At 42.9% G+C, this 12,404-nt stretch overlaps 1 protein-coding gene across 2 annotated transcripts in view; it reads left to right on the top strand.

The window, feature by feature from the left end:
• Positions 1–10,653, top strand: part of LOC144494771 (choline transporter-like protein 1) — a 92,571-nt gene extending 81,918 nt beyond the window's left edge. The window contains exons 14-16 of one of the 2 annotated variants that reach the window (XM_078214084.1): positions 594–830; positions 2,027–2,095; positions 7,201–10,653. In XM_078214084.1, the coding sequence (XP_078070210.1) occupies positions 594–830; positions 2,027–2,095; positions 7,201–7,224 (330 nt within the window). In that variant the 3' untranslated portion in view covers positions 7,225–10,653. Of the gene's footprint in view, positions 1–593; positions 831–2,026; positions 2,096–3,122; positions 5,278–7,200 lie in introns of those variants that run through there. The other variant, XM_078214086.1, reaches the window with a different exon arrangement.
• Positions 10,654–12,404: the final 1,751 nt, after the last annotated feature.

The following is a 12,404-nucleotide window of genomic DNA, read 5'->3' on the forward strand; positions in this document are numbered from 1 at the left end:
ACTGTTCTTTGTTCTTTGGTCTGAACTGTTCTTGTTTATTTTAAAATGAAACACCAGTAAAACGGGGAAATAAGAATGCTGGCCTGAACATTTTTTTTTCCTTTATTCATTCTCCTAAACCTGCCCAGAGTAAAACCCTAGAACTGCGCAATATGGGCAACAAACCCAGCCATTTTAATTTCTGTCAACTGCAACATTAAAAATCAATTTATGTATCTCTTTAAAATTCTGGGCAGTGCCTCTATTGTCCATTAGTGTTTCTGCAGTGGTGCCAATTTTGTAAGTGCATGTAAGGAGCCACTTCATCGTTGTTTGAGGTTTGCTGATCATTTGAATTTAAAATGAAGATTTGTGCTGCCTGCAGCCATTTTACTGAGTAGCTGGTGCCCCATCTAGCGATTTGAGAGTTCTGTAAAAGGATTTGAAGATTTTATTTTCCGATAAACAGTTTGACAGCTCCTGTCTGTGTTCAAGTACCTCCACATTTGAAAGTATACACACTGAATTGACACAGTTGCAGAATGTTTGTAATCTTTTGCACTGTTCACTTGCAATGCCATTCAGTAAGCTGTTATTCATCCTTTTATTTCCAGGTGCTCATTGTGCTAATCACAGGTTTTATTGGGATCCTACTGCTCAATCACCAACGTGATTACACCGTGTGGGTCCTGCCGCTCATCATAGTTTGCCTGTTTGCCTTCTTTGTGTCACACTGCTTCTTGTCCACGTACGAGATGGTGGTGGACGTTCTCTTCCTCTGCTTTGCTGTTGACTCCAAAAACAACGATGGGTCTCCCGGACACGAGTATTACATGGATAAAAGTTTAATGGTAAGTTCATGGGGAACTCTTGTGAGTGCCCTGATTTCAAGAGATTGCCAGCAGCTTTGTGTCGGCAATACATTGCCACGTTTTATGCTGGATTAAGGTTAGGATTTTGCCATTTTGGGAATTTTGGATTCGTGTTGTGTCAACCTGCGGTTTGCAGTTTTTCAGCCTGGGCCCCAGATCTATCCATGTGCTTCAAGTTGAGCCACGGCAGATGGTAGAATTTGAATTCAATAAAATACATCTGGAATTAAGAATCTACTGATGACCGTGAAACCATTGTCGATTGTCGGAAAAACCCATCTGGTTCACTAATGTCCTTTCGGGAAGAAAATCCTGGTCTTACCTTGTCTGACTTGCATGCGATTCCAGAACCACTGCAATGAGGTTGGCTCTCAACTGCCCTCCAAGAGCAACTAGGGATGGGCAATAAATGCTGGCCAGCCAGCGACGCCCATGTCCCACGAAGGAATAAAAAGTTACACCTTTCATTCCACAATGCTGCTGTCTTCCTCTCTCTCCAATACCATCAAAAAATATTAGTATTCCTTTGGATGCAAGTTGATAACTATTGTTAATGAGCTGAAATATGGCATAAAGTTTGTAGAAACACATCAAAAAATGTTTTAACATCGCTGCATCCATTTTAGTAAATGTAAGACTTAATAGTGCAATTGAAAGATATGCACTGGCAGGACAGAAATTCTTTCTTTCATAAACTTAATGAAATGGTTAACTATCGGGGCAGCACGATGGCACAGTGCTTAGCACTGCTGCTTCACAGCGCCCGGGACCCGGGTTCAATTCCGGCCTTGGGTCACTGTCTGTGCAGAGTCTGCACATTCTCCCTGTGTCCCCATGGGTTTCCTCCGGTGCTCCGGTTTCCTCCCACACTCCAACATTAGGTTGATTGGCCATGCTAAATTGTTCCTTTAGTGTCAGGGGGATCAGCAAGGTAAATATGTGGGATTACGGGGATAGGGCCTGGGTGGTATTGTGGTCGGTGCAGAGTCGATGGACCAAATGGCGGCCTCCTGCACTGTAGGGACTCTATGAACTGACTTATTGTTTAGGTGAACAGGCACTTGAGAGAAATCTAATCAGATGTTCTTCAGGTTGCATTCTTCATGGCTTTTTAAGTTCGAGTGGTTCTCAGTTGCATCTCCAACTTTCAGTGGGTTGTCTTGTTTCTGTTCTAGGAATTCATGGACAATAGTAGGAAAGCAATGCGATCAGCAGGCGGTGGTGGAGCAGAGATGAAACCAATGGTAGGTGCCAGTGAGGAATTGACCACCCTCCAGGAATTTCACTGTTACTACCTGTCCCTTTCTATCTTTGTAGACTGGTCTCACTCTGGTGAAGTCTTTGCTTTGTGCATCACCCAGGATATCCTGCTCTTCCTCTTTCTCTATTTGCCGATCAGCTGGATGGGAGAATTATTTTCCTTATTTCGTACCCCGTCTGTAGTAGCAGTCAACTGACACCATAGGTGGCACAGTGCCAGGGCTCCGGGTTCAATTCCGGCCTTGGGTGATTATCCGTGTGGAGTCTGCACGTTCTCCGTGTCTGCGTGTGTTTCCTCCGGATGCTCCGGTTTCCTCCCACAGTTCTAAGATGCGCTGGTTAGGTGGATTGGCCATACTGAATTGCCCCTTAGTGCCCCAAGTTGTGTAGATTGAGTGGATTGGCCTTGGGAAATTGCCCCTTAAGTGTCCAAAGATGTGTAGATTAGGTAGATTAGCCACAGTAAATCCGCTGGGCTATGGGGATAGGGCAATGAGCCTGAGAAAAATGCTGCTTCAGAGAGTCAGTGCACTCTCAATGGGCCAAATGGCCTCTTCCTGTGCTGTCGAGGTTCCATGGAATAGCATTTATCTTTTAGAAGCGTGCACACTCCACTCTGTTTCTGATTGCAATATAAACCAGGCATGGAAATTTAATCCCATCACTTATATGGTCTTCATAATAATTTATCCTGCATCTTTGATTATATTCTGCACTGTGGGCTCAGCCTATAGTTGCCCAATCAGCTTTACTCCCTGCTCTTGCCAGGCAGTGTAGCATCTGCTAACCCCATCCATGATTTGACAAAAATTGTGCAATAGCAGTCGATGAACTAAGAAAACCTCGGTGCTGGGATTCGGGGACCATACCTCTTTGGCGCAGGTTAAATACTGCTCCTTTCACAAATGTGACATTTTGTCAGAGCTTCCTTGCTGGAAATATACCTCGTTGTTTTTCCTTGGCACAAGTTTAAGTTGTATTAATCCTTGTTTTTTTTTTGTTTAAACTTAGGAGTAGATTTACTCAGCTTCATGTATGGCCAGATCACACTAGCAACACCCATTTCTTTTCTTGGCTTTTTAGAGCTGGAACAAGCAGGCTTTAATTCATGTTAAAATCATTTTTTTTTTCTTTTGTAATGACTGAAAAAGATGTAAATTGTTGGCTGGAATGGAATTCATATTTGTGAATGATCTGGGACGTGATCTTGCCGACCATTCACACCACGCTCCCGCTGCAGCGAAGTCGGAGAATTTTGCGGCCAGCCGAATCTCCATTCAGTGCGGTGTGTTGGGAAAATCTCGGCGGTGTGAACGGTGGTAAGATTCCAGCCCGTGTGTTCAAATGTATAAACGTTTGCACATTGTTGAGGATATGTTGTCTGTTGTTCAAAGTCTTGCCGTGAGGTGGTGTGATCTGGTTCGGTTTCACCTTGTAAGTTTTTTTTTCCCTTAAGATGTTAATTTCACCATGTAGATGCAGCAAATTTTCAGAAGTCTAGAATGATGAATAACACATTGGCTGGAATTTTACTGTCCCGCCCGCCATGGGAATTGGTGCGGGCGAGGGGCAGCCCACGGAAAATTCCGTTGACCTTGGGGTGGGATTTTACGGTTTCAGGACAAGTGAGGCCGTAAAAACCCACCCATTGTCGTCTTTGAAACATTTTTTTCTCTTTGTTCATTTGTACCTTTGAGCTATGACATTTTTATAATCTCCCGGTGCACTTTTCTCATCACCTAATCATTGCAGTGGGACGGTGGATTTATTACAGAATTGTGCAGTGGCTGAACTACACTCCCTTGTTCGAGCTGTCTTTCATTTACCATTTCATTTTCGTTTGCATGTTGTGAGGGGAGTAGCAAATTTATTTCTAACTTGCTTTCACCCCCTTGACTTTTTTTGTCTTTCAACATTTCGGTTTTTATATTGCATGTTACGATGTTCTGTGTATTTTGTTGTGTACAAATTTGTATTCTGCGCAAGCATCCCTGTGTTGCTGGCTTGTTTATGTAAAAAGAAAAGTGTATATAAAAGGCAACTGGTTTGAGTATTTTTTTAAAAACTTTCTTAAGGAAAGGGAAATTTGCATTTATATAGCACCTTTCAAATTCTCAGGAACACCCAAATGCTTTACAGCCAATGAAGTACTTTTGAATTATGATCAGTGTTCCTTCGGAAATGTAGCCCCCAATTTGCACAAAAAGAGGTCCCAAAAACAGGCATGTGTTAATGGCCATATCATTGGTTTTAGTGATGTTAGTTTAGGAATCAATGTTTGCCAGAACTCCCCTGCTCTTCTTCATAATTCACGCCATGTCTATCTCAGAAGGTAGAAGGGGCTTTGATCGAATATCTCGCCCATCAGACTGCGTCTCTGACAGTGCAGCATTCCCTCAGTAATGCACTAGAATGTCAACCTTGATTTGGTGCTCAAGTCTCTAGGTTGAGGATTCAGTCCACAGCCTTTGATCCTGAAGCTAAAAGTGGTAAACACTGCTTCACAACGACCTTAATCTCCACAATAGGAGACTTAGTGCCAAATATGCACACATTCAGCCACTATTTGTTGCTCTTGGTCTCAGTCTGTCTCTCTCTCTCAATCCGATGGTAAACTCATGCCATTGCAACTAGCAGGTTATGCTAAACTTAGACCAGTTAGACCTTAGCTGGAATATTGTCTACAGTTCTGGGAGCCACACGAAAGGATGTGAACGCATTGGGCGGCATGGTGGCGCAGTGGTTAGCACTGCTGCCTCACAGCGTCAGGGACCAGGTTCGATTCCGGCTTTGGTCATTGTCTGTGTGGAGTTTGCACTTTCTCTCCATGTCTACATGGGTTTCCTCCGGGTGCTCCAGTTTTCTCCCACAGTCCAAAGATGTGTGGGTTAAGTTGATTAACCATGCTAAAATTGACCCTTGTGTCATGGATTAGCAGGGTAAATGTGTGGGGTTATGGGAATAGGGCCTCGGTGGGATTGTGGTTGGTACAGACTCGAGGGCCAAATGGCCTCCTTTTGTACTGTCAGGATTCTATGACAGAATGCAGAGGACATTTACAAGAATGGTTCCAGGGATGAGAAACTTCAGTTATGAGGATAGATTGGAGAGGTTGGGAATGGGTTCTCCTTACAAAAATGCGAAGAGGAGATTTGATAAAATGTTCAAAATTATGAGGAGGCTGGACAGAGTAAATGGGGAGAAACTGTTCCAGCTCATAAAAGGAGCAAGAATGAGAAGGGTACAGATCTGATGTAATTTCCAAAAGAAGCAAATATGTTGCAAGATTTTTTTTGGGGGGTCTGGAGTGCATTGTCTAGCAGTGTGCAGGAGGCAGATTCAATGAGACATGCAAGAGGGCATTAGATGATTATTTGAATAGAAACAATATGCAGGAGAAAAGGCAGGAGAACAGCACTAAGTCATAATGCTCATTTGGAGAACCAGTGCAGTCACGATGGACCAAATGGCCGTCTCCTGTGCAATAATGTTTCTGTGATTCTCAAAATAAGTGAAATGTCGAAAGTGACTTTTAATCAGTTAGGAAGACTAATCTCTCAAAATATAAATTTATGCAGGTGTTGGAGTGACATGGGTCAATGCGGGTTACATTTTTAAAGTAAAGTTCTTGCTTGATGAGCAGTGTCCAGTGATTTCCTTCAGGCAGATGGTCTCTTTGGGTAATTCTCAACAAATGGTTTTGAAGCAATTTAGACGATAAATAAATTTAATGGTTGCCAATCAGTGAAGTGATGTGCTACTCCATAGATGGGTAACTGAATATATTATTAGTATTGATCAAATTTTTGATGCAGGGTCCTTCAGTATCTCAATTCTCAATAAATGCACAGCTTCCATTTTGAGGATTGTATTTTTCAAAAAACTGTCTAAAACTAAGAACCTTGGTGAAGGAAAAGTTGGATAGTGCTTTGAGCTGTTCGATGATGGTGAAAAACGCTGTATAAATGCAAGTCCTCCCTTTTCTGTATGTTCCTGAGTGCTGCAGGAATTGGGGTTGTATCCTTTTGCACTGAATGATTTAAAGGGTTCATTATCTTTATCATAATAATCACGGGCTAGTCAAACCACCAGCAATCAGTACGACTGTCTCTGAAGTATTTTGCTTAATAAGTGAGGTACACTCATTGGAATTCAGAAGAATGAGGGGAGATCTTATAGAAACATATAAGATTATGAAGGGAATAGATAAGATAGAAGCAGGGAGGTTGCTTCCACTGGCAGGTGAAACTAGAACTAGGGGGCATAGCCTCAAAATAAGGGGGAGCAGATTTAGGTCTGAGTTGAGGAGGAACCGTTTCACCCAAAAGGTTGTGAGTCTATGGAATTCCCTGCCCAGGAAGCAGTTGAGGTTACCTCATTGAATGTTTTTAAGGCAAGGATAGATAAATTTTTTAACAGTAAAGGAATTAAGAGCTATGGTGAGTGGGCAGGTAAGTGGAGCTGAGTCCATGAAAAGATCAGCCATGATCTTTTCTGGGGGGTAGGTACAGGGGAAATGTTAGGGGGAAGTTTTTCTCTCAGGGTGGTGGGCGAGTGGAATCGGCTGCCGTCAGTGGTGGTGGAGGCAAACTCAATAGGGTCTTTTAAGAGACTCCTGGATGAGTACATGGGACTTAATAGGATGGAGGGTTATAGGTAGGCCTAAAAGGTAGGGATATGTTCGGCACAACTTGTGGGGCCGAAGGGCCTGTTTTGTGCTGTAGTTTTCTATGTTTCTATCTTATTGAATGGTGGAGCAGGCTCGAGGGGCCAGATGGCCTACCCCTGCTCCTAGTTCTTATATGACTGATGATGAACTATATGGTTGCCTGTAATCCAGCACAAATATTCCACTATCAGGACTGTTTAAAAGAAAAACAGTGGCAGTATCAAAAACTATTTGGAGAGGCTTTTGCAAATAAGCTTTAAAACATCTTGGGATATATTTGAATTAAGGTGCACTGAAGATTTGAATTTGTGATCAAACAAGCCAGAAATAAAAAGGGATACTTGTTCTTCCCAATCAAATGTTGATCCTGTCGTTCATGTCGTCTAAGTTTGCGCTGTTACTGCTGTTTATTTCCTCTAGGCCTCTGGAGCTGAAAACGTTTGACTACAGCAAATCTCTGGAACACAGCAGGGAATACGACACAGGGCTTTATAAACTGTTGGATTTTTGTGTGAATCCCTAATAGACTGTAATGTGGAAGGGAGTACAATGGATCGCAAATGTGTTTTTTTAAAATATAAAAACTTGCTTTTAAGATATATTTTTTTTAATTTCTAACGGGAATATTGCCAATTTGCAGAACAATGGAACCTATTGAAAGCAAAAGCTCTTTGGTTTCAGTTGCCTAGTCTAAGAAAAAAAAAAATCGGTTAACATAGACTGTCCTCTACTATCCAGCCTCAATATGAGTGAATCTTTTGTAATACTATAGACACTATATTATGCTTTGTAGGTATAATGCTTATACTCTTTGTATGCAGTTCTTGCAGAATATTTTGTAAAACAGCAGCACGGCAATACTGATTATTATGAATGGCATAATAATATTATAAATAATCTCTCTCGAGGCTGAGCAACTCATTCCTGTCCCATTGCTAGATTCATAGTGGAATCGCCATACTAAACACTCAGGATAACAATGTCTCCTTTTCAGTAACTTGTTCCCATCTGTCGAACTAACCCACCTGTAGGATCCCTCTAAAGTGGGCCGGTGACATGTTGCAAGATGAGTGCCAAAGTGGAATGCGGGTAAACTTAACTTGCACAGCGGGGGGTGGAATGAAAGACGGGTGGTTCATTTTCCGAATGTGCAACTTAAAAAAACACCTTCCTGACCAGGGTTCAACCGACATCTAGCTATAGATCACCTGCAGGCTCTTAAGGAGGGCTATCTGGCCTTATCTGAGTTAGCTGAACTGAACAGAGAGGGTTGACGGAGCACTGCGTTTGCCCGTGTTTCCTCCAGATTGGAGAAAGGGAAAGTTGTCCGGTGTCCTTGCTCCTGGTTGCTATCAACAGGTCCCTGCTGGAAGTGCATCTATATGAATGTCGGCTGAGCCCAAGTCTGGGCATGATGTGCTGCTTCCTGCCACCCATACAATCTGCTGATGCTTATGGATCACTGTTGAATAATACCTTCATAGGTGGGTGAAGTGCAGGGGGAGATGGTCTGGGCTGTGTAGCTGGGGGAATACTACAAAAGGAGAAAATTGGTAGATAAAAGTTTTAAGGATTTTTAAATATATGGCCTAGGTCAGGCTCCATTGAAGGAGTTCCTTTTTCACCATTTTTAAGTCGGTTCTCCACTTTCTAAGTCCAGGGTGACTGAGGACAGGGGTATCGGGGGTTATTGGGTTTGGGGCATCTTGGTCGGTTATACAGCGGCGGCCATATTCACCCGACGTTGAAAGTTAGTGCAGAGAAACACTTGAGACAGCCAACTAGTAAGTGGTTATTGGCATTAGATGCCATTTATGTTTGTTTTCTTTTGCTATCTTATTTACTCTTTAACAAGTTGACTAAAATGAAGCTGAAAAAGAGGTAAAATCATGCAGTGAAACATTCTTAAAACTTTGATATGCTACCGTCACGAAATTCAACTGTGCAGAACTTGCAGCTCTCTGCGTTTCTCTTGTATTGCCAGTGTTACTTCCTCTGCAGTCTGTGAATAAAGCTTGGATGATTGGATGTCAGTGGACATTTCCAGAAATTCTTGGTTATCACTGATGGACTGTGGACCATTAGTCACCACGCTTTACGTCTCTGGTATGTCATTGCCAGGAGGCAGATGCCTCTGACTGCTTTCTTGCTGATTCTTAGTGTGCTCTGTGAAGCTACCACTAGTTTTGGGCAGTGAGAAATTCATGGGACCATACACATCTTCAACCTTTCTGTTCTCTCTGTTGACTTTATATCTACCTACAGATAACTCAGTTTCTCGCTCCATCTTGTTCTGCTGAGAGTGAATAGTTGCTTCTTCCAGTGCTTTGTCAGTTTTGATTGAGAAGCGTGATAGGGCTGAGGTCAAATTATGTGGTGAGCCTCATTCTGTGGTTGAATCATGAACTTAGTTAGCACCGCAGTATGGTTCAGTCATGCAATTAGTGAATTAGAAGGACATAATAGTTGGCTTTGCTAATTCCTAGTAATTTTAGTTAATGTTTGAAATCTGCAATGTGACTCCTGGATAAATGTGATCAAAGGAAAAGTGAACTATAAATACCCTTATACAAAGATGGGCATTAGAAAACCAATAATTATCACTTCCAAATGTACTAGGGCTGTAAAAATAAGCTTTGGTTAGTTGTTGACTCTTCTGCTAGTAATTTAAGAATTGCATTTTGAACCTTTTTAAAAGGGAGAGGTGCAAAGACTGCGACAATGCAGTTATGCACTTGCCAAAGTGTGTTTGCAGTAACTGTTGCGATGTTACTTCGCATTCTCAGTTAACATAGCTGAACATTGACAGGACGGAGTCTGTGGCCAAAAACCACGGGTTGTTGAAATCTTTCTGAAGAAAAATCTGAAACGTTGAGGCCAGCGCAGAAAATTTCATATATATGTTAGTGAAATCTGGTGTGTGCATTCCTTTCCTGGCCCCTATTCCCACAATGAAATCAGAATTTCCCCATCCATGTGACTATTAGCGTTTTAGAAAAAGCAGCAAGATTTGTTCTTAAGGGACTAAAATTGACTTGCGTTACAAGTTTTGAATTGGAAGCCTTTTTTTTTTACAAAGCTCACAAAGTCTTGGGTGGCACGGTGGTTAGCACTGCTGCTTCACAGCGCCAGGGACCCGGGTTCGATTCCCGGCTTGGGTCACTGTCTGTGTGGAGTTTGCACGTTCTCCCCGTGTCTGCGTGGGTTTCTTCCGGGCGCTCCGGTTTCCTCCCACACTCCAAAGAAATGTAGGTTAGGTGGATTGGCCGTGCTAAATTGCCCCTTAGTGTCAGGAGGTCTAGCTAGGGTAAATGTATCGGGTTATGGGGATAGGGCCTGGGTGGGATTGTGGTCGGTGCAGACTTGATGGACTGCACTGTAGGGATTCAATGATTCATTCACATACGGAGACTTTCCCTATTAAATATGCTTATTTGCCAATCCAAGTAACTACGCCAGCGGAATGGAAATTAACCTGCAGCTGCGTCCAATGAAGCATTTGATACTCTCGTTAGCTGTCTCGTCTACTTTCACTATCTATTTGCCATTGTAATTACAGTAGCTTACCATGTAACAGTTGCAGTCTTTTACATGTGAAACCATCCAGAATATGCTATTGAACCAAATAGTTGGAAATTGCTCAGGGTGGAAGTTTTGTTCCATGTCCCAGTGGCAAATTCTGCAAACAGAATCGTGTGTTGTGTTCAAATTATTCTTCCCATTGGCTGTAAAGATATCTTGTATCATGAACAATTTACTTGCACTCTTACTTACTCCTGACTTTTTTTTAACACCATGCAGTTTAATTCCTGATGTATCCGTTTATAATATTTGTACATTAAAATTTTGTTAATAAAAACCTTTGTATCATTGATTAGTTGCTCTTTATTATGTGCAAAGCATTATATTCAGTTTTGACGCAGGTTTGATGTTTTGCGTGTAGGAGCCCTTTATTCTTTCCAGTTGCTCATGGATCAAGGGTGCTGGTGATTACTGGACTTCTGAAAGAAAGCAAGTCAATACCCAGGATTTAATACGGGCTACAAATTGGATGCAGCCAAGTACAAAACCTAACGCAGGCGGAGCAATTCTAAATACTGAGGACTGGTATGGGAATGCGTCGAGTTGGGCTCCATGGATCTGGTACCTTCCTATGTTTCAGTGTAATTTAGCATTTGATATGGTGTGACAAGACGCTAAATGTCACTGAAGGAGAGGCACTTAAAAATAATTTGAATTCATAGAACCCCTACAGTGCAGAAGGAGGCCATTCAGCCCATTGAGTCTGTACCAACCACAATCCTACCCAGGCCCTATTACCGTAATTCCACACATTTACCCTACTAATACCCGTGACACTAGGGTCAATTTAGCATGGCCAATCAACCTAACACACATCTTTGGACTTTTGTTGAGTATTTTGGAATTGTTGAATAAAATAGTCTACATTCTTGTGACAATTATTAAAGTCATTGAGTTCGACAGCGCAGAAGGAGGCCCATCGTGTCTATATTAGCCATTAAGCACCAATTCATTCTAACCTGTGCTTGGTCTGTAGCTTTGTATAGTATTTCAAGTGCTCACCTAACTGCTTCTTAAATGTTGTGAGGGTTCCGCCTCTACCACCCTTTCAGGCAGTGAGTTCCAGATTCCCACCACCCTCTGGGTGAAAAGGCTTTCCCCAAATCCCCTTGAACTCTCCTGCCCCCTGGTTGTTGCTCCCTCTATTAAGGGGAAAAGTTTCTTCCTATCAATGTCCCTCATAATTTTGTACATCTCAATCAGGTTCCCCCCTCAGCCTTCTCTGCTCTGAGGAAAACAACCCCAGCCTAAGCAGCCTCTCTCCATAGCTGAAACGCTCCAGCCCAGGCAACAGCTGAGTGAATCTCTTCTGCAGCCTTTCTAGTGCAATCATTTCCTTCCTAGGGATCATGATATGGAAATGTCAGCGTTGGACAGGGGTGGGCGCAGTAAGAAGTCTCGCAACACCAGGTTAAAGTCCAACAAGTTTATTTGGAATCACGAGCTTTCGGAGCGCTGCTCCTTCATCAGGTAAGTGGCGAGGTAGATTCACAAACACAGCATATTTGGGCAAAGACACAATTACAAGATAATTACAGATTGGAATGTGAAGAATGGTTGGAATGCGAGTCTTTACAGGTAATCAAGTCTTTGCAGGTACAGACAGTGTGAGTGGACCGAGTAATCACAACCAAGTTCCGCACGTATCAAGATGACTTCAACCGGGATCTTGGGTTCATGTTACACTGCATGGGGACGGCACGGTGGCACAATGATTAGAACTGCTGCCTCACAGCACCAGGGAACCGGGTTCGATTCTTGGCTTGGGTCACTGTCTCTGGGGTTTGCACATTCTCCCCATGTCTGCGTGGGTTTACTCCGGTTTCCTCCCACAGGCCAAAGATGTGCGGGTTAGGTGGATTGGCCATGCTAAATTTCCCCTGAGTGTCAGGGGGACTGGCTAGGGTAAATGCATGGGGTTATGGGGATGGGGCCTGGGTAGAATTGTGGTCAGTGCAGATTCGATGGTCCGAATGGCGTCCTCCTGCACTGTAGGGATTCTGATTCTATGTAACCGCTCACCATTTGGCCTGGGCTTGCAA

The sequence above is a fragment of the Mustelus asterias genome, chromosome 6, assembly GCF_964213995.1.
Source record: "Mustelus asterias chromosome 6, sMusAst1.hap1.1, whole genome shotgun sequence".
Taxonomy (NCBI): Eukaryota; Metazoa; Chordata; class Chondrichthyes; order Carcharhiniformes; family Triakidae; genus Mustelus; species Mustelus asterias.